Here is a 23591-nt window from a genome sequence, read left to right on the forward strand (position 1 = left end):
GGTAGTACAACTACACGTAGCACAACGAAGATAAATGATGTACTCCTGTGGTGCAAACCACCGGCTTCCAGTGTGTCAGAGCCAGTCCCTGTCCTTATACTCTGTATTCATTAGCGCCTCAAGGGATACTTATTCACCTTATCTGTTCTGTTCTAGTGATACACCATTTTTCAACTGGAAGAGAGGTGCACGCAAGTGATAAAAGAGATGGCTCACATCTTGAGAGTAGGAGGCCAGCTAATGATATATGTGTGGGCAATGGAGCAAAAATGGGGAAGATTTGAAAAGCAAGACAACTTTGTTCCTTAGAAACCTTCACCTCCTTCCTGCTCCTCAGTTGAGCCTTGCTCACATGGAGTACAAAAATCAATTCTTCACAAGGACAAAGAACTGGCTTTGAAACAGCCCTGTCATAAGTTGGATGGGACTTCAGAGCTATGCAGGACAGCAAGGAGCTCATCCTGCAGAGGGGAGAAAAAAAGCACTGTGCACAGTGTCAGAGAAATCTCTGAGATGGTTTCTGTTCTCAAGATCACTTGAATCAGTATTAGATGTGGGTGATCAATGGCACCAAGAAGGGCTCATTAGTTACAGCAATTACAGCATTGAGCTGAATGAATTAAAAAGGGAGGAAAAAGTTGAAAAAAAACCCAGAGAGCATGCCTCTCTGAAACGTGCTTCTCACTTTTCCTACATTGCAAACTGAGTGTTTAAAATACAACAACTTTTGAAGTGGCTGTTAAACCTGTGCTGCCCATGTCACCACGCTGCTCAAAGGCTTTCAGAAGTTGCTAGTCAGAGTTAGGGCAAACAACTGCACAGCTCCCTACGGCTGCAGGCAGTCATCATGGCTGCAGCAGAGTGTATTTATTTACCTGACCTGATTTCATATCAGAAAGAATTAGCTGTCAGACAACAACTTAAAATAGACCATCACCCAAACCAAGGAGCTTTCTTGCTAACCTCAGAGCAAAAGCACAATGGGCTCTTCTATGCAGAAAAAAATCAGGGAGAGTGCCCTGACCATGCATAGCCAACAGCAGACAGGTCCTGGTGGGGCTTAAACGAGGTACTGCCACATTTCTAAAGACAAGAAACTGGCCAAGCTGATAGAGTGACATATTCCTGATCTAGGCATTACTCATTTGTACTTTGACCACACCAACTGCTGCATGATCACAGAAAAGACTAAAGTGTGGAAGTTCTAGGGAAAATTCCCTTATTGAAGTGCACAGGGAATACTTAGAGGTTTTCTTTCTTTTGAAATCTCAGCACCTTTGAAAATCTTTCCTGAAATTGTTATAGCCTTGGGTTTGTTTTGGGGAGAAGGGCATGTATGAGGAAGAGTCTGCTTTGAAACTCAGGTTCTGTGACTTTGTTTTCTTTGATTTTGTTCTTAAAATACATCTTTATTGAAAATTTTTCCTAGAGTTATTATTTCAGGCTGAGCACACTTTAGCACACGATTCCTTTTCATAAACAGCTGCCAGCTGTGTTTTGTTGTTTGAAAATAGATAAAATACAGTTGGAGGGTGATTGCTGGATTATTTTTTATGTGTGCATTATAAGTCTTTGTTGTTCATTTATTACTATATAACCATTCATGTCAACTTTTTATTTTAAAATTTATTGTACTCTGCCACTTGATGTAAGATAACGTGGGAAGTAATTGAAAGATACACCATTTTATTACAGTTCCACTTTGTCAGCTCATATGATATTTCCAGCCATACGAGACAGACTGGCTTTTATGAGAATTACTGGGTGTACAGAGCCCTTGTGGCAGAGGCAGTAACTCATGACACTGTCACATTCCAGAGATCTTTTCACTGCCTTGTAGCAGCTACAGCCAAGGAAGCAAAGAGATATTTGCTTCCATGTATGCCACTACATGACCCCTCCAAAACATAGTTTTAAAAAGGAGCTTCATGTTTTAAGGATTGCTCTTTCGCCCTGTCAATAAAACTAGAAGTAGAAGGATTTAGTAACTCATTTAAATCTGTACAGTGAATGAGCACAGCACAGAAAAGTGTTCCAGTGACCACAAATCAACTAAGAAAATATTTATTAACATAATGCTTTTATCTGCAGATTCACCTTTTGCAAAGATCAGCTTCATTACCTGATTTTTATAGATACAGAAACTGAAACAATTTACTGTTAAAGATTGCAATGTAAAGTAAATATTTGGAAGCAAAACAAACAATAATCCCAAACAACACAGCTACTTTGCTAATGTTTATTTATTAATGTCTCTCCATAATTTTACTTCCTGCTTTTGTTTCCATGGTTTTGTGAAGCAGCATCAGAGACCAAACTTGTTTTCTGAGAAATAAGCCCCCGCATGTTCTTTACGTGCCTGTTAGTATCAGATGTATGTCATGTTTTCAGATCTAGCATGAAAAAGTGCAGTAATCTCTGGTTTTTAATGCAGCTTTAATTCAATTTGGATATAATATCTGTAATAACATTTCCTTTACTTCCTTCCATGGTACCATCATAGTACATCTTGTATTCTCAGGTGGAAGAGCTAGATAGGCTAATCAGTATCCTCCATCTGTAATGACTGCCTCTGCAGCACTCCTCTTTTCCCCCTAAATGTTAGCATCGTTGTGCAAGTGAAGAAAATAATTTTCAGCCACAAAATGTTGCTGCCATGCAGCTCTGATGACACCATTCCCTTCATTTCATGCAAGGATAATCCAGTCCAACTCTTAAATGAGTGGCCCATACGGGGACTGAACAACCTCGAGATAATGAACACCGTTCTCTAACAGCATCTCCCTATTTTTCAGTGCATCTTCAGGCAGCCCTTGCAGCTCTGAGCCCCTCCATCATGTCTGCTCCCCCAGCTCAACAGGCTGTTTACCCACATGCTGCACAAGAAAAATGCCTCTGATGGTAGCAGCCAGTCCTTGCCCTCAAGCACACCTGATACTTAAGTTTTTCCTGGAACAACACAGGTATTTTAACTGAACCCGACTACTCTTGTTGGAAGGTTTTAGCCTGTTCCAGCATTACCTAAGTGAAAGGTGCTCATCATCTCCAGTTCCTCCCTTGGGTGCAATGAGTCACCGCTAAATTTCTCCTAATGCTGATAACCTTATCTACCTGCTCCATGACAGCTGTTTCCAAACAAGATCCATGTCACAGGGACAATACTAGCCTAGCTGGAAGGAATTTTAATCTCTGGACAACTGTTAGGGGCTCTAAAAGAAACGCTCATCTCAAACAAGGAGTTAATGTCTTTGTTTTGAATGAAATTAACTGCAAAAGACCACCTCTTATGTAGAGAAATTCTGCCTAAGGTATGGGTTAGACCTGCTTCCACAAGGGATGGCTTGCATTCACAGTGGCTGCCTCTGGGGTTCTTGGGATCAGACTAAATTCAGACTTTTGCAAAAGAAACTGTTCCTGGACATGGCCCTCAAAGTGGAAAAAAAGTGAAAATATGTCTTTATTTGAAAAGATCATGTATTAATAAATCCTCACATTTATGCATGTCAGAAATATTAAAAAGCCATAATCTCTATTTGAAATTCTTGTTTTGATTAGGATGACAGTAGCAAAACCAGGACTGAGTGCATTCCTTCATTTCTACCACAGTCTGCATTTGCAGTCCGCAGGGTAGGCACTACCTTGTGCCAAGGGATATAGGAGGGAAATGCTCTGCACTCCTAAGCAGCACTGGATCCCAATTTGTTTTCCTCTTGTGCTCTTTGTTGTTCTGCACTGGATTCTAGAATAGACAGGTACAATTTTTCTAGCTTCATTTAGGCAGCAAGTCAGTAGATCTGTACATAAGCCTAGTTTTGTGCTCCATTACTGCCTGTGGAGTTAATGCCAAGGAACAGTTCCTTTAGAGGATGAACTATGGAATACACCTTAGCAAGCTCATGTCCAGCACCTGCTTTTCTCTTTCCACTGCTCGTGGAAGGAGCTTGGAGAGGAGTTCAGCCTTAGACAGATTCATCATCCCCTCCACCTTTCTGCCAGGAAGTGCTGACTACACATCCCTATTTTGTAGAAACTGTGTGGGAAAATCCACTGTTAATCAAGGAGAAAGGTTGCTGCTCTTTTTCTTTTCTCTGCTTTACTTTACAGTATCCACCACTCTGAATTTATGGTCATTTGAAGCCATACCTGTCCAAGGGACACTTTCAGAATTTCAGAAAAGCTTCCAATGTGTGATACTAACTCTGATCTATCAATGATGATCTCCTTTACAGATACTAATATAAATAAAACCAATGTCTTCTCACTTTTTCTGATTTGCAGGTCCCAAACAATTCCCTGATGTTGGAGATTTCTGTTTTCTCCACTGACAGTTGCTGTGCTGTTCCTGATTTCTTTTGTGGAGCTCTGGGAAATTGTCCACAGCTCTTGCTTGTGCCCCAGGATCACAAGCACAGAGTGGGGTGCTCTGTTCTGTGCTTACCACATTAAGCACTGTCACACTGAGTCCCATCCAGCCCATGCAAAGGTGACACAGGAGCAGCAATCAGTGCTGCTCACGTCACTGAGACACTGTGAGCACAGCAATGTTTATCCTCTTTCGGCATAAACAGGTTTGATGACTGTGAATCTATCATAAAAGATGTTTGCCCGCTGGGTAAATGTCTTTCTTCTAATTGTCTGCTAATTGGCAAACAGCTAACTCCACTTATTATCAAAATGCTTTCTCCAGAGAAAAGTCAGCCAAGAGTTTCATAAATGTTTTTCCCTCATCCTTTTTAATTTTAAAAATTGTTCCAAGTATCATTTGGTAGCTATCACCTAAGGAGGCATTCCGTTTGAGTTAATCAGCTCCTGCAAGGCTATCTGTGAACTATCTGAAAGTGCCTTAGCCAGCATCTTGCCTTCTGTGTTAATTAGCAATTACTGACCTAAAATTGTCACTTACCATAGGCATTTGTACTGACCTCTCAAATTAAGATCATCCACAAAATTAAAACTGGAAGAAGCCTATTTGGTCACTTACTCTATCCTCAGAAGTGCACTTATTATTCATGGTGTGTGGCAGGGAATGTAAGTGTAGGGTATGATTGAGAACACGGCAGGTAACTCGTCTTTGAAATGTAAATACAATTAATGAGTATACCTGTCTTCCCCCAGGATCTGTGCTTGCCTGCTTTGTCATTCTGATTCTTCTTTCTTCTCTTTGATGGGGCTCCCAATTTTCTTTCCTTCCTTCTCACTCAAGACTGAAACAACATTTTGCAGAAGGATTGTGAGTGGTAAAAAGCACGGGAAATATTCCATGGATTTCTCAAAACACGTGCTTTACTAGCATGCCTTTCCTATCTCATTGTGACCAGGAATGAGCTAAGTGTTGCCTTTATACTTTGGCACTACAAATCGTTTGACATGAACATACTATCACAAGTTTAAAAAAAGAACACCAGCTTGCTTGCAGTGAAAGCCCACATTGGCAACATTTAGCTATAGTGAAACTGTGCCATTCACTAGCTGTCACAGACTGCCAACTAAAAGCATCACATTTCATACAGCACACTATATTGTCCCAGGAAAAACCAAGAAAAATTATATGGGGACACACCAGGTCAACAAAGAGAGAGCAGCTCAGTTGGTCTCCAGCTCAGTCCTCAGAAAATTTATTCTTTATAACTGTATACAGTGGCTTGCAAAGAGGTTAAAACACAAGAAAGACCAACACCTACTCCCTGTCTTGGGACAGAACTGGAGATAGCTCCAAGAAGGGGCCAGGACAGAGGTGGTGGCTGCTAGGAGACACACAAATGTGTGACCAGTGTGTCAGTGGTGACACCACATGCTTGTATTAGCTGGTGCCTCAATCCTATTTAAGAGGTGCCAAACCCAGCTCCACTGAAACACTACTTAAGGCTCAAATGATTGGGACAATATTTGCTAGCCCCAGGATTGCTGAAACAGAGCATACAAGTTCAGCACACACACTGTACACAACTGTAGAAGACAGACAACTTGTTATAGGAATGTTTAACTGTTACTGGGGTCAATTTTCAGACAAACAAAGCATCCACTGCTTTAAAAAGGGAAAAAAAAAACAAAATCAAAAACCTGGAATAGGTACCAGGGGTCCTGGTTAATTTGGACAGAAAATAATTTCAATTTTGATGATGGAGAAAACTGACTGAGTCAATTTCTCAATGTGTTGAAGTTAATGGCAAACTATTTGAATCTTAGCCATTTTGTGAAATGCAACTAGTTCCTGACATGCACCTTGCCCAACGTACGACTACTGATTAGCCTTCAGGGTACATTCAACAATAGACATCAAATTGCTTTAATAACATTCCTCACAGGAGTTAACACTTGGACTTCAGAGATGGGAAATAAAGTATGAATGCACCATTCACCCTTTGCACTGCTGATCTCTGCAGAGCAGAGAAAGTTTCAACAGAAGTAGCTGCTGCCTTAATTTCTTGATCAGTTTTTTAAACCAGTTTCACCTCTGGCTTTCTGTGCTAGCATGAAGCTGACTCCTCTGCAACCCCTCAGACACGTTCAGTGCTTAAGTCCCACGTAGGAGGGAACAGCTTGGAGTTTTCATTTCCAGCTAGCAGGAGGTGTCACTGGATGAAAGCGAGGGCAATCCTCTCAGCATGCAATTCAGCAGCAATTCTAAGCAGGTCTCAAAAGATGAAATCAGCTGAAGAAATGGATCATCTAGAGGTTGGTCCTGTTCCAGTCAGTGGTCAGGAGTCTATCTGCACTGCCTCTTCTGTTTGATCTGTGAGGCAGGTGTGCCGTGCTCAGTGTAGGTCCAGTACAGCTCTGTTGCAGTGTGTGTGCAGGCTCAGTTGGACTCAATCTTAGAGGTCTTTTCCAACCGAAATGGTTCTGTGATTCTATTCCAGGCTGGAGAGGCAGCTGTGCCCAGCCCAGGAGATACTTGCTTGTCAGGCTAATGCTCTGTATTTTTGGTAAAAGGATTTGCATGGGAGCCCCATGAGGGGAAAACAATGGCAGAAAACTCCTTTTTATTTCTGACAGCCACCTGCATAAGCTCAAGGGCCCCTGCTTCCTCCAGCAGAGCCCAGGACCTCAGTTCTGCATCACACTGCCTCTAACCAAGAGCTGCAACTCTCCCTAAGGGAGGGGAAGCAGCATCTAAGGCAGTGAGCCTCTAAAATGTTCCCAGAAAGCACAACACTTCCTGATCGTTATCACAGAATCTCTCAAGGTGGAAGTCACGCCTAAGGATCATCACATCCAACTCTGTGCTCCTCACAGGACAAACTAAACCACTTGACACAGAGCAACATCCAGACACTCCTTGAACTCTGACAGGCTTGGTGGCATGATCACTTCCCCTGAAGCCTGTTAGGGATACCAAGTCAAAATTTCCTCAAAAATTACTAGCAAGGAAAGACATGTGCAGAGATTTATAAGATACTATGCCCATGTGTTTAAATTTGTGTTCTAGACAGTGGGAGACAAGAGATAGAAGTAGGATCAGCAGGGGGAAATGCTGGCTCTCAGGAATAGTGATAGCCATTTTCTTTCACAGAAATCCTGTCATTATACTGTTTTTTCCAGCCTTGGCTACTCTTGATTCATCCCAGGTAGAAAAGGATAAAAACGAGACTTCAACAAGTAGCAAGAACACCTACAGAGAGACTAATATTGGGGTTTCAGACCCCTAGACAAAGCTGCTGAGGCCTTTTGAAAGAGCAAGTTGGTCCTCTGACACAAGAAACATCCAATACAGCTCCTGCCTCTCCACCCTGCACAGCAACACTGCCCCTGCACATTTCACAAACCCTACATACATTCCTCTTCTCCCACATTAGCTTTTGGGGTTGGTTTCTTTTTGGGGGGGAAGTGTTTCATCATCCTTTGAACTCACGCTTTTACTTTACCACACACTATACTTTAATAGTAGGGAAATCATAAAGACTGTTCAGCTTTTAAAAATCAGTAGGAAAGAGAAGGCTCAGGACAGAGCAGGGCAGTTTTTATGTGCAGTAATTATGTCCCCTCTACAGTTGTGGCCTACTTTGCAACGAATTTAAGTATTCCTTTCCACTATCACTGACTAATTTAATGTTTCTCCAGGATCTTTTGACAGCGAAGACACAACATGACAAGTTACCAGTGCTGTGGATTTGGGTGACAAGCATAGGGAAGGAAAAAAAATCGCATCATTCTACTTCTTCACGAGCCCAGTTGAGCATGAAGCAGGGCAGCACTATCTTACTGAGAATGAAACTGAATGAAAGCTGTGCATTAACACCCCACATGGAACCCTCATATCCTTGAGAACAGCAGCAGTATTTAATCAACTTAAGCTTTAAATACTATCTAGTAATAACCTAAATTAGCATGGTGAAGTAATAAAGGGCATGAATTGAGTAATTTTTAGAGTACCACGGTACATAGACATAACATGTGAAAGTCTTGCAGCACAAGGTAGCGTTTCTTTCTATTATTATTGTTATTATTATTCTGGGAGGGTTTTTTTTCACTTTTTCTTGTTGCTTGTGTTTGTTTGGATGTTTTTAAACTTTAGTGGTACCCTTCAGTGTTACAGTGTGTGGGATATCCCACCTTTCTGAAAGATGTCTACATCAAAGCAAATGAATGCACCGAGGTAGTCACAGACAGTGTAAAACACCAATTCAGCACTTTTGTTCATATTTTCTGCAATTTATTTTGCCATTTTAAAAATGTCACATATCAGCTTAAGAGGCAAAAAAATATTTGTTAAAAGCTGAAACTTTGCCCCTTGTTAAAAAACAGTCAAAGGAATAACCTTTACCTGAAGAGCAGGTAGGTAGGTTGAGGTAAGCCCAAGAGTGTCAGACAGCAAGTGGATTTGCTTTGTAAAGGTATAACCCTTCTAAACAAGGTGTTCCATGTGATTTATAATCAGCACAAAAGTACTGCTCATCCACAATTTCAATACAACTGCTTACAAAGAAAAAAAAAAAACAGAAAACATTTGGTGTTAGCACACCAGAGAAAACAGTGAGGCTAAAAAAAGAGAAGCCAGACAAGCACTAAAATGTATAGATCAGCAGGCAGAACATACATGTTCAAGCTGGAACTTAGCAGAACACGGAAAAAAAAATATTTTTCTTACAACCTTGTCCATCTGTGATTAACAAACAAAAACCAAGCACACAGCATCTGTGTTCTCTCTCCTTAATGTCAGCTTACAAATACTGCAAAGCAGCTCTGATCCTACACATCTTCCAAGGCAACGTGTTGTCTTTCTGAAAGGCCAATGCATTTTGTATGGATCTAAAGATGGATTTGTGGCTGTCAAACAATCCATCTGGTTTCTAAAGCTGAACAAACATTGTTTTATTAAATAGTAAAATAAAAATTTTTACTTAGACCCACATGTAATCAAGCACTGACAAGCAGACATTTGCAATATCATTGGTATTTTGCTACTGCTAAACCTTAGCTCATGCTGCCTTGCCTTTTAGAAGTTATTCTACTGTGCCAGGTCTCCTTTAAAAGCTCGTTCTCAGCTAATCTGCGCATTGATTAGTGAGTATCTGCTGGTGTTCTAATACAGACACAAGTAATTATCAGTTAATTACCAATAAAAGCTGAGACTTATTGGCAATCACAGTTTTGAATATGTATATGCAACATTCTGTGTATGAGTTTGGGCATCAGAGTTAGAACATCATGTCATCTAGCCCATCCTCCATGAACTTCTTGTAAATTGCCATAAACTTTGCAACAAATGCTTCCAGATGATAAATGGCTTTGCTGCCCAGTTGCAAGCGGTGTTCATAGAAGGCTGCCATCTGTGCAACTTCTCCTTTCAGTTGTCCATCACAATTATTTAGAAGTTCTGTCAGGAGACCCTAAAATGGGAAAAAACAGGGCACTATTGGAAAAATTAGGTATTTTTTGTTAAGAAGTTAACCTTGTTTCTCTGAAAATAGCCAAGTTATAACTGATAGTTCCCTCATTAATCCAAGAGAAAAGACACTCAAGAATCACTTACTGGAATAATTTATGCCTTAATAAAAGAAAATTAATTAACCCCATTTACAAAAACTATAACCTCTACTACATGTAGGCACACAGCCTGAGGAGAATTCTTACCAAGACAGCAAGTGTATTAAAGCCACTTAACTTCTATCTTGACAGCATCAAGCACAAAGAGAAACAACATTAATAAAAAAACAAGAAAAGGGTTATTTAGAATTTAAGTGTCTCTGTCTGTATTTATGAGCATATTTACATGCAGACACACAAGACAACTTGACTGCAATACTTTAGTCATTACAAAACCCCAAAACACATTACTTTAGATTAGAGACAGCAATAAAATCATTGCAAATCCATCTCGATTAAAAGAGCCAGGATTAAGTGAGAAGTATCTCTAGACCATTTCAAGTTTATCAAGAGGGAGTGCACCTCTTTCCTCTCAAGCACAGCAATGCAGGATCCACTAACCTGCTGTAAGAAAGGAAGGTTAAAGAAACATCTAAGTACCAGAACCACCAGAAAGCAGACAGAAATTAGATAATGTGAAAAGAAATTATGTCTGAAGACAGAGCAAACATTACTAGGTTAAGTTGCAAACATTATTTTTGATCTTTGTTCTGCTCCAGCTGTCTTCAGCATCCTTTCAACCTGCTTAAAATAAAAACAGGCACATCCCACTTGCTTTTTTCCTCCCAAGGTGACATCTATCTTTGAACAGTCCTGCTTGGCCTAGCATCCTTCAGAAGACCTTTCCACAAAGGCATAGCAAATACTGAACTTAAAACAACAAAACTTTTACAAAAGAAAACAAATCATATCAAGATTAGCCCATAGACTCATATAATTGTTAAGGCTCTGCAAGACCACCAAGATCATCAAGCACAAACTTTGGCCAAATAGCTCCATGCCCACAAAGTGCCATGTCTACTCATTTTTTTAACACCTTTGGGGATGGCAACACCACCTCTTCCCTCGGCAGCCTGTTCCAGTGTTTAACCACTCTTTCAGTGAAAAAATTTTTCCTAATATCCAACTTGAACCTTCCCTGGCCCAGCTTGAGGCCATTTCCTCTCATCCTATTGCTAGATGCCTGGAAGAAGAGGCCGAACCCCACTTTGCTAAAACCTCCTTTCACGCAGTTGTAGAAAGGTCCCCTGAGCCTCCTTTCCTCCAGGCTAAACAATCCCAGTGCCCTCAGCCCCTCCTCATTGGATTTGTGCTCCAGACCCCTCACCAGCTTTGCTGACATTCTCTGGATACAGTTAAAATATATCTATACTTAATATAGTCACTGAGAAGGCCTGAGAAGTCAAGGGGACTAAGAATGTCCTCTTCTATTTTTATTCAGCTATGATGCCATTGTTCTTTGACCACAGAACAAATTTTAGTCTGTTTGGAAAGAACACAGCTATTCATCAATATTTGGATAATTTGTGATGTTTTGGTGTATTTTTTTTTTTTTAAAGCTTTAGTTGAGACTGTCACAGTGTTAAAATGGTAACACATTAAGAGCTAGATAGTTGAATTACCTTCATTATAATCTCAGGAGGGATGCAGTGTGTCAGGAGTTCATAAAGCCGTCCACGGACTTCTAAAAGCCTGTTGGAAAGACACCACAAAATATGAGAAGTATGACCCCAAAGCATACTAATTAATGTGTTTTCACTGTTAGTGAAATACACTGCAGGAAAAGAGGCAATCTGTTGGCGATTGAAGCACGGACCCAGGCCGGCAGGGGATCTGAACCATTTATTCAAAGCAGTGAGTTGGTTTTATACACTTTTCTAAGGCACAGTATTTCTTTATATGGTGTGACCTATCCCACGTTGCCACATCAGCAGCACCCTCAGTGTCCTTCTGTGGGGTGGTCACTCGCTGTTCACCTGTCAGTCAGGTCCCGGCAGGCTCCTCTCCGTAGGGCTCTGCCGTGTGACACCTCCTCTCCCCAGGCTCTGGTGGAGACAAGCCTCTGTGTGCTGCCGTGTGCTCCTTTGTGCTGCCATGTGCCTCTGCAGGCAGGTTTTACAGCTTGTAACTCAACTTTATTCCATCTCTTCCCACAGCAATCCAAGCAAAGTTTCTTTTCTTCTTTTGGTTTTGTGTGTTATTTTAAAACCAAAAGAATTGCATGAGTCAATTTCAATTCAAAGGCTCTATCACCTTTTATTCAAAAGATAAACGACACATACTCTAGTTACAATGGTCTCAGTTAATCTAGAAGCTACAAGGCTATTATAACTTGCCTCAGGATTGTTTCCCTTTAATTCTTCTTCCTATCTAAGTTATTATTCATGCTTAAGACTAGTGAGGAGACATAAACAATTTATTAGAGCCAGAGAGTTCCTTCATGCTGTTTTTCTGCCTTCATTGTTTATAAAAAGGGGTAAGACAATTAGGTGGCAGAACTGACACAATTAGCCAATGCTCAGCTTTTGATAACAGGAGGTCAGATGCTACAAGCATTTAAATTAAAGGACATCTCAAGCAAGTAATACATGGAACAGACTAAAAGGATCAGGCTGTGGATATGACACTGAGATGGATACAGGGGTCATCTCCTGATGTGCTAAAAAAAAAGCAATGATTTCTCACTTTCAGTTGTTTTAACAAATGTAATTATGCTAAACATGGTCAAAGAAAAACTTTAAGTAAAACAAACAAACAGAACAACCACACACACCCACCATCCCCCCACCAAAAAAAGACAGAAAATACAACATGCAACTGAGTCTGTGCTCCCTTTTGATTACTAAGCTTCAACAGGGAAAAACAAGTTTTTCAGTTCCTGACACTCATTCAGCCTTCTCTGGCAATTTTAAGGCTCAACTCCTCTGGCTGCAAAGTACCAGCTCCAGCAGAAATAACAGAAATTACACACAACTAAAGACTCACAATTTTGAATACCAGTTTTTTATTTAGGTGGCAGAGTACACCAAAAGCATAATTTATATCTCTAAACACGAGCATTCACCTACCTTTGTGGTGTCTGTTGACCAACAATAGCATTTGCAGTTTCTCTCAAATAAACTTCCCAGTCCATCTCAGGAATGTCTTGATCAGCAGTAAAAGGATACCTACAAAATAGTATATTTTTAGAAATTACAATCAAAGCAAATTGTTATCTATTTTAACAAGGCCTTAGAAGCAAGGTCATTTATGTGTCTGACAGTATAATTTACATTAATTTTTGCAGTGACTTACTGTTGTACTCTGCAGGATTCACACATAAGCAGTGCTTTCCGAAGGTTCCTGCCAGATTTCTCTGCAATCCTTTGAGCCAGTTCCTGAGGAAGAGTCAGGCCTTCTTTCTTACACACACTGGACAAGACATGGCAGATCTAGACATAAAACAGAGAGCACAGAATACAACACTTAGCAAACTGTTCAGCACCTACAGATTCTCCTGTTAGAAAGATTTCTGGACCAGAGATGGGCCAGTCTTTCATAAGCCATGCCTGGCAAATCATCCAACACAAAGGAAAACTAAGTCATTATGTGAAACTAAAATATTTCATAAGTCCACAGCAAGAACTTATCTAACAAGAATTTTTAAGTAACTTATTTTTGCTTCTGTTTCAACATACATCTTCAATGCTGGGAGCAGGCACTCGTACACCCAGGCATCTGCTTTGAATGGGCCCTATAATTTTTGACATTGAGTTGCAGCACAGGATCAACCTGCAGGTCGCCATGTACTTCTCCATTGTTCTTCGCAAAGCATGCTGAGCATCTTTAGTGAGTTTGTCAACTTCTGTTAACAGCACCACTGAAAAAAGGATTAAACATAGTGGGGTTTTGTATTAATATCAAATCTTTCTAAGAAAAAAATACTTCTGATATACAAGCAATAATACCAAAATAAGTGGTAACACACAGTAAGGGCAGCATGGTTCCATAGGCAGGCAAATAGAGATTAAGATAACCTGTGTGCCTTTTTGACTGTACAACCTTCATGCAATATACAGGTACAAACGAAACGGTGAACTGAAATCTCTGAAAAAAACCCCCACGTTTAAAAAGCATTTTGACTGGTTTGAACTGTTTTACTCACCTTTAAAATCCCGTTGAGTACTTGTCTCAAGCTGTTGGGACTGTGCCACTGTCTTCAAGAGCTCCTGAATTACCACACGGTCATTGTTTCCCGCGTCACTGTACCCGGAGTTTGAATAAATCTTGTTTTAAAACAACTTTATATGGCATATAAAATACATCTTCCTTAGGTCAACTGAATGAGCAAGAATGCCAAAAGAATTCAGAAACTGCTGAGTTAGAATTAAGCTAATACACATATACATCATTGAAAGTTATCTCCTCTATAATAAAAACAACCCAAAGCTTATGCAGGCACAACTAGAGTAGCAGCACTGTATTCAAACATAGTAAAACCACTGTCAAATGTTTTATTAAGTTATTAAAATAGAATTTATTTTCTTCAGACAAAAAATCTGAACTTCTGTTACCTACAATTTGAACAAGGACACACAATGTGAACCCTTTTACTCATTATGGAAAAGAACAATTAAGTCTAACCACATAATAGGATGCCTGACTCAAAGGAGTGATGTAAATGCGGGGTTTTGTTCTGTAGAGTCCTTCCCAGAAATTCATTTCCTCTCCCTTGTTAGCCACTCATCCCACTCCTTGTTACTTGAGATGCACTTGACTTCACTATGTTGTAATTCAGTCAAACTTCACAGGCCATTGCACAGAACAGAGGTTTACTGGCCAGACATAAACGTGACAATTGCTTCATCATTTAAAGCCTATGAATCAGGATATTAATTCTTAATCAAAACTCAGCACTTTTGTATTTAAAATTGAAATACCATTATTTTATGTTTCAAGCTCTAAGCACTCTATACAGAGGAACGGGAAAAGTGTCAGTAGTGTCAGGCTATCAGAGCTGAAGACTGAACGATCACCAAAATGACACATTCAAAACTGTGATTACCAATAAGTCTCAGCTTTTATTGGCAATTAACTAATAATTACTTGTGTCTGTATTAGAACACCAGCAGATACTTACTAATCAATAAACAGATTACCTGCAGAACGAGCTTTTAAAGGAGACCTGGCACAGTAGAATAACTTCCAAAAGGCAAGGCAGCATGAGCTAAGGTTTAGCAGCAACCAACACCTCCCAGTACACAATGACATTCTCTCACTGTGATTTAAAGCAACATTATGAGGTTTCAGGTAAATACAAATATTTACTTTGGGTCTGGGAACTATCACCAGCAATTTCATAACTGCCAAAGAAGATGTAGACAGCTCCCATTAGAGCTTCTGTTGTTTAAATCAACATCTGACCTCAATCAACACAGGATCCACAGTATTTTGTGGTGATCTTTCCCATGCTCCAAACACTTTATTCGGAGAGTTATTGGGTAAACCTTGCTTACTTTCCAAATTCCTTTATTTCTGTATTTGTGAGAGAACTAACGATATGGAGGTGTTAGTAGCGTACAAGTTCTAAATTTCAACTGAAATGGTGAAATCTGTGAATCCAGAATTGTTTCTCTTACCCAGTCCTCAACATCAGCATGCTTATGTAGCCCATTAAACACAACGTTATTGCCTTTATACAGCAACCCAAATTTTTGTTCACTTAGAGTTGTTCAATTAAAAATCCTCTCCCTGCTCTCATTTGCAGACCAAACCCATAAACCATTATCTGACTTGCTCAGGCAACAAATCAGGCAATCAGTCCCTCGTACATCCAGGCTGAAGGCACTCACAACATGGTCAGTGGCTTACCTTTGAAGTGAGCCACTTTTACTGCACACTTACCTTGGGTTAACTTCAAGGTGATAATTACTCGCAATGGTGCTAATTTCAATCTTCTTCTTAGAAGGTGTCTGCATACAAAATAAGTGCATTAAGTTTCAGAAAGTGTCCTAAAAATCTCTTACAGCTTACAACTGGCTAAGGCACAGGTAAACCAAGAATCTCAGAAATCAAAGAACTCCTGAGACATAGACTTGGTTATCTCCTATGGTCCCAGCCCCTCCTCCAAAGGAAAAAAAGGGGACTGACACATCATCCAGCCTGTAAAATAGCAACAGCAGTGACTATGACAGCAACACCTAGTATTTATTTGTTATTGCAAACTCCAGTTACTCCAGAGTTTTGTCAAAGAAATCTCATTAATGGAATCAGCCGTTCATCAAAAGTGGCTCTATGTCCACCCAAAGAAAAGGTTTGAAGGCAAAACCACTGGACAAGCCCAAAGAAGCTATTTACTTCTGTTCTCAAAGGATTTCAAGTCTATACTTTGTTTGCAGAAAACACTAGTATTTATATCACCGCTGAATTTGGGTCTGAACAGTTAAGTATATTCTCTATTTCTAGCATTCAGTCTAAGAATATTATTTGTTCCAGCACTGAGAACTAAAAGGCAAACATTAAATAACCTATTTATCAATAAAACTTGATAATCCCTTGCTGGCCAAGCCTTCCACAGCAAGAACATTTAATAGGTAATATAGCCTTTTAATAATAAACACTTAAATGCCTAAGACCAGGGCAGAGAGAATTTAAATTGATTTTTTGTTTTTGCTAATGCTAAAGCCGTCACTATGAAAATGAGAAAACAAGCTAAAACATGCATATATGCAAAAAACCAGTGCTAAAAATCTAAAAATTTACCTTTATTTTTACAGACAAATGAGATTATTAGCATTTAATTAAGAGCTAGTCTACCACAAGAGATGTTATTGTCGAAATTGAACTGTAAACAATAAATTAAAAAAGCCACCCTGAACAATAAAACCACACCACATGAACAGCCAACCAGGAACAGAAAACAACAGAGAACCCCACTAAAGAACATCTGGAAAATAATTTGTTCATATAACCAAACTAGTATGATTAATTACATAAAAAGGTTGAAGAGATTGAGAGCAAAATAAAAAATTCATTTTTAAAACTCAAATAAATACAAAGGCCTCACAACAGAAATATGTCAGTATTTGCACATTATTTCACAGCAGATGGGAAACTTTATTTTTTTTACCGTTATACTCTGATGCTCAATCCTTAGTTTTTCCACTCCTGCACCATATAATTCCCTTAACAAACACATTATTCTTGTCTTTTTTCCAGCTCCTGATGGTCCATACACCAACAGATGAGGAAAGTCACCACATTGAACCTGAACAAAAAGCAACATGATCAGTTAGCTACAAAGGTATTTTCCTTATAAAAGCATTTATCCTTGCATTTTCACCCAAGTTTACATTAAATGACTTTTCTAGCTCCATCACAACATAACACCTAGCATTAAAACTGCTGAAATCCTTTCCTGCAGCAACGTTTCCTATAGAACATCATATTTTTCTGAAGGCCATGTGCAACTCATTTAACTTCAAACACCTCACTGCTCAAAAAATACCCCAAGCAAACCAACAACAATAAAACAAACCCCTTAAAACCCCACTTCAGCATTTATATGCTTCCCATGGTTACTAGAGTGACAGCTACAAGAAACACACAGGAAAAAGGTTAGAAACACACGGAAAAAGGTTTGAAACAAAGTCTAAAGCAGATGCATATATATATGGTTAGGAGGTTATTTCCTGAAAAGCTAAAAGGCATGACTTGGAGCACATCTGACCATACCCCCCAGCCAGCACTTACGCTAGTTAGACATCACTAATCCCTGAGAAAGTGAATGTGCTAGTCGGCACATCTGGCAGGAAAAGCAGTCCTTTCATTCCCAGCTGCGTACCTTAAGAATTTCTGCTAACCTGAGGCAAACAAGCCAAGCCCTGTTCCCAGGGACACTGAAACCAGCAGGAAGAACATGTGCACACCACTCCTGAAAGAGTGATTCCCTCGCAGCTTTTCCCTCGGCATCAAGGCCTCGCTCCCAAGCAGGGCGCGATGCCAGGACACCTTCCCGCGGCACGGACGCTCCTCGGAAGGCCAGGGCCTGCACGGAGGGAAAGCTCCCGATCCCGGCCCCACAGGAGCAGCGCTACGGGCCCGGAATCCCAATTACAGCATGGGTCAGGTTGGGGACCACAGCGGCCCAACCTCCCTGCTCAAGCAGGGTCATCCCAGAGCACAGGGTATAGGATTGCATCCAGATGGTTCCTGACTCTTTCCAGTGACGGAGACTTCACGGCCCGTCTGAGCAATCTGTTCCAGTGCTCGGTCACCCGCACAGTAAAGTTTTTCCCCTTAATCAGGCGCAATGCTGACTCCGGGGGGATTCTCGCTACGGGGAGGAGAGGACCGAGAGGACCTGGAGTCCGCGGGGCCCCCGGGCAGAGCCCGGCGGGGAGGCCACCGGAGCGCGGCGGCGCCGGGCGGAGCCCGTGCCTCACTGACCAGGTTGCGGAGCCGCGCTGCCTGCTCGCGGTGGAAGTCGAGGCGGGCGAGGGCGCCGGGCCGGTGCTTGTCCGCCCACAGGCTCATGGCGCTCCAAAAGCCCGCGGCCCGGCGGCGGGAAGCGCACCCCGTACGGCGGCCGCCAAGGGACAAACTCCGGCGGCGGCCCCGCCCCCGCGGCTCCCCCAGCGAAGCGCGGCGGCCGCGCCCCAGCCCGGCCTGGGCAGCGCCGCCCGCCCGGGCCGCGCCAGAGCTGGGGGGTTTCCCTTTCCGGAGGGACGGACACACCGGTGAGGCCTGGCAGCGGCCGCCGCTGCTCTCCCTGAGGGCTTTGACCAAAGAGCCCCTTACCAGGCACTGCGCAGGAATTTAACTCTGCCCGCCAGCCCCAGCCAGCACGCCGGCTCCCCGTCGGGGCAGCGAACCTTCGGAGCCCCATCTGAAATCTTTCTTTTTCCGGCTCACTTCAAGGAATCACAGAATCAGTTAGGTTGGAAAAGACTCTGAGGTCATCAAGTCCAACCTATGACCCAACACCACCAACTCAACCAGACCATGGCACTGAGTGCCATCCAGTCTTTCCTTAAACACCTCCAGGGACGGTGACTCCACCGCCTCCCTGGGCAGCCCATGCCAATGTCTAATCTCCCATTCTGTGAAGAAATTCCTGTTATGTCTAAGCCAGACCTCACCTGGAGCAGTTTAAGACTATAACGACTTGGTCAAGGGAGTTTACAATCAGACGGTAATTTGGAATGTGCGTTCTCCAAAAGCCCACAACACCTAAAAAGGCATGTGTTTATTTTTTGTTATTTGGTGGAGCCATTGCTGTTCTCTTCTTGATAACATCCACTGTAATCTGATTATGTTCATCTTGCCATTTTATCCTTAAAAACTGTATCTCCTGCACCAGTTCTTTACTTTATGTCAAAACCAACTTTCAGAAGGATTCAGATTTTCTTCCCTTTATCAAAAACTTCTTTAGCAGCCTCACTATAAATTAATGAGTTGCCCATAATCTATGTATCATACAGTGAATTTGTAAGGTCCATCTGTGTTTGTGGCTTTGTGTATATACAGAACATATATGCAGAGAATTGTACAACAAATAATGTTTGTAATAGACACAGTCTCATTTTGTCTCTTTGCCTTGTAGCCCTAATAAATGAAGCATATGCTCAAGTGATATTATTTGAAAGTAGAATTCCTTAAAGTAGTGAAACATGGATATCTATACACATGAATAGTGTGAAATGTGTCAGCTTAATTTTTTTGCTTATATGATTTCTGTGAAAAAAAAATTAAATGAAATGTTTATGTGGCTGTTCATACTTTATTAGGTCTGTGTGCACATTTATTCACACAATCAGAAAGCATAATGCAGGTAATGGCTGCACTAACCTAGACTGTCGAATTACTCATGAAGATCACAAAAACCTCCTGGGGGCACTCAGTAGTAGAGCACTTTCATCGATACCATGTTACCTGTTTGTCTGAAATAGTTACATCTTCCTCTCATATATATTCGTTAATCAGTTTTATTGAGAGATTGCCATGCATTAGCAAATTCTACAACTGCCTGATAGGAGGATGTAGCCACCTGGGAGTTGGCCTCTTCTCCCAGGCAACCAGCAGCAGGACAAGAGGACACAGTCTTAAGCTGCACCTGGGGAGGTTTAGGTTGGATATTACAAAGAAATTCTTCACAGAAAGGGTGATTAGATATTGAAATGCACTGGCCAGGGAGGTGGCGGAGTCACTGGCCCTGGAGGTGTGTAGGGAAAGACTGGATGTGGCAGTCAGTGCCATGGTCTGGTGGACAAGGTGGTGTTCAGTCATAGGCCGGACTCAATGACCTCAGAGGTCTTCTGCAACCTAATTGATTCTGTGATTCTCTTGGTATTGCTTTGTCAGGACCACGCTGGTACATGACTGAGTCTGTCAAAGCTGCAGCAGCAATATCTTACCCAGTGCTTATCTTCTACTGACCACCACAGGGTGGTCTGCTCCTCTGCCATTTTCTACATTTACGTTTTGGAGTCTACAGTGTTCCTCGTGCGTGTCTGTTCTCTCTGCTCCATATCTGCTGCTCTTCAAAGTAATCTCTGAATCTGACCATTAATTTATTTGGTATTCTCTTTGGTTAGCAGTATTTATTACTTGCCTTTTTATGTTTTTTCAGATCCTTAGCTCATTTGCCTGGCTTTTTAATAATTTCTGAATGATGTGCTGCTCTTCTAGCATCTATCAATGTTGTTTAACTTAATTACAACTTCTTGATAACTCCTTATAACCTACGCAGTTTTTCCAGGCCGCAGAGAGTTTTTGCTAACTCATACCAGCTTCCAGCAAGTGCTCTGACAGGTATTCCGGGTTTTTAAAGTACCAGTGGAAACAAATCCTTTTTGCATGAGGTCAGACTTAAGCAGGTAGGACTCAGTCTAGTAGGCTTTTAGATACTTTCAGCTCCTGAAGAGATCAAGGAGTGAAGACACAGCATCTCTGAAAAGCCTTAGGCTCTTTTTATTATTAGCTCTATTTATTATTAAAATTCTGTAAGATTTCTTCTTATCCTGAGAAGAAAATCTTGGAAATTGTGCCCTACCTCAGCAATGCGTTTAAGCATGGGCTTATACTTAAACTTTCAGTTATTTCATGCTATAGAAAGTAATTAGGCAAATGAACAAAATTAATTTGTTAAGTAAAAATCTGATCATTTTAAAACCTGGGCCCGCATGAAGCATTGCAGTTGTGGTACTTTATATCTGATTAAAATGCTCTACAATGCTTCGATTTTCTGCTTCGTTAATTTTTTAACTTCACTATAAATCTAAACAAAATGAAATAACTATCTAAAATGGAATGGTTTGGCCAACTGTAGTACAAATAAATTAATGTGAATAATAGGGAGACTCTGGCAATTTCAGCTGCAGTCACAATTCGCTCAAAGACGAAGACTTTTAGAATATGTCTTCATTCATTTTGTTCAGTCCAGCAGAAAGGTCAAAAGGTAAAATGACTTCTCTGCATGAATAAACTAGACAATATAACTGAAAATAGAGATTTTAACTGCAAATGGCATTTTGAGCCTCTTACTACCAGCAGCCATGTTATTAGAAAGTGACACAATGTCAGGTACTGTAAGAGAAGCTCCATCTTATACCCAAATTGAAGCAAAACTGTCAGACCTGGGTCCTAAGTCTAAATATATATATACATGTGTGTATATATATATGTACATATAAATATATATATATATATTTTTAACCAGATTTAAACCAATTATCGAAACATTAGAACAAATTAGAGGGTTTTTATACTGACCTTCTAAATATTTTTACAGCATGATTGGTGCTAGCAATCCAAGTAGCCATTAAAAGGTCCAAGTACCATTTTGCTGAACAATGACTTGTGTTTTTCAAACAGAAGACATTTGGCATCCTTTGATCCTTCAGGCTGTTTATCTGACTGAGGTAGATTTTTCTTTTCAGTTTCAAGTATTTCAACAGATCACTGCCACTCTGTTGGCTATCACTCTAGGTTATGTCCCCCTGTCCTCATCGGAGCACCTATATTGCTGCGAGTAAATTGTAGCATGTCAAGGAAGACTAGATCACTAATTACAAAGCCAAAAAAAAAAGACCATAATAAAGTGACATCTGTTCTACTGGTGACATGCTGATGTCATGCAGATTGAATCTGACAGGGGAAAAAACAACACTAATGGTGATAGCCAAATAAAAATCTAAAATAAGCCTATCTCATATAGATCAGCAGCACCAAAGAAGCTGCTTCATTATAAGAGAAGTAAAAGAAAGAAATCCTTTTTCTTCAAGAGTCTGATGGCTTATCTTATAATCCTTTATTTAATCTGGAAAATTAAAGTAATAAAAAACCTTATAGAAGTTTTGCATGCAAGGATGAGGCAAAAAAAGTGTAAGAAGATACTTCTTCAGAACCACTGAAAATGTGTTATGGAAAAGTCTATGGAGTTAATATTTAGTTGGAGGATACATTCTGTTCATCAGTCATTACTGTAAAGTCTTTTGTACGTTTGTCCATCTGGAAAAGATTGAAAAAAGCCTTTTCATAAAGATGTGGAAAGGTGAAAATAATTAGGTGTATTAAAAAAACCCACTCAGGCCACTTGTTCTGATTTAATCGATACTTCTTCCTGTTCCAAATCCTGCTGCTAAGAACCAGACCCTGCTAAACTTCCCTTGTCTCTAAATGTACCTGGAGAAGACAAGAAAGAAAGGTGAGGTGTCTTGCTGTTCATATGCCCTCTGTTGCCTCAGTTGTGCATGGCTGTGCAAACCTGAGACTTTTTTTCCAAACAGTTAAGAATTGTCCAGCTCCATGTTTAAAGCAAGATTTACAGCTGCAGAGTTAATCATAATAGAAAAACATAAGGAGGCTGTTGACATTGTTTAAATAGCCTGAACATAAATTCAAACGCGTCTGGGGACATGTACAGTTACGGATCCATTCTTCAGGTGAACTACAGCTATGTTGAACACATGCCCATTTTTCTGCTGAAGGTGTTGTTAAAATCCATTGGCTATTTTCATATGTATTTCAAGTCTTTCCCCCAGAGATTCATAAGGTCACTGACTAAAACACGTACTTATGTTTTTCAGTTTCCACCAGCCTGCATTTTGCAATAACAGAACCAGAGCAGAAGGGAAGCTCTTGTTCACTAAGGATTGCAGACTTGAACTTGAGTCTCCTGTAAGTGTTCTGAACATGACTCAGTAAGTTAAGAAATATTCAGCATTCTTTTCTTGGTGTATTCTACATAAGTCACACAAGTATCTTATGGAAACTAATCCATAAGCTCTTTCAAGAATTATGTGTTTCAGATAGGTAAATATATAAAGAATTATTGGTGCTTGTCAAGTAATTAGGGATCAATTTTGTGATGATGTTGATATGATATTTTTTGTCTCTTTCTAGTCAAGGGTAAATGTTGCTAACAATGAACTAAGGATTATTTTTAAATGTAGGCATTTTACTTCCATTCTCATCAGGACTTAAACTAGAATTTTTTTATTAACTTGAGCTACTTTTACAATGAAAATGTCATGAAAAATAATGCACTTTTGCAAAAAGTTAGTTGTCTGTGCAGGAAAGAAGTTACATCCTAGATATCTTTGCCTGTTATATCGTAACTAATGTGGCGAGGATAGTAAGTGATTTCTAGATTTCTAACATTTTATAACTTTTTTTTAAATTTAAGTTTTTCTCTTAATGATAAATGTCTCAGCTCATTTGAATTCCCAAAATGCTAATAAATT

General features: G+C 40.4%; 1 protein-coding gene across 1 annotated transcript; it reads right to left on the reverse strand.

The window, feature by feature from the left end:
• Positions 1–9013: 9013 nt before the first annotated feature.
• Positions 9014–18439, reverse strand: RFC3 (replication factor C subunit 3). Its single transcript, XM_069012160.1, has 9 exons — positions 18295–18439; positions 16976–17113; positions 15751–15818; positions 14012–14109; positions 13545–13726; positions 13162–13298; positions 12936–13034; positions 11490–11559; positions 9014–9830 (listed from the first exon to the last, which is right to left on the reverse strand). The coding sequence occupies exons 1-9, from the start codon at positions 18379–18381 to the stop codon at positions 9639–9641; spliced, it is 1071 nt and encodes a 356-aa protein (XP_068868261.1). The 5' UTR covers positions 18382–18439; the 3' UTR covers positions 9014–9638.
• Between the last annotated feature and the right edge of the window lie 5152 nt (positions 18440–23591).

Source organism: Aphelocoma coerulescens, chromosome 1 (assembly GCF_041296385.1).
Source record: "Aphelocoma coerulescens isolate FSJ_1873_10779 chromosome 1, UR_Acoe_1.0, whole genome shotgun sequence".
NCBI classification, from domain to species: Eukaryota; Metazoa; Chordata; class Aves; order Passeriformes; family Corvidae; genus Aphelocoma; species Aphelocoma coerulescens.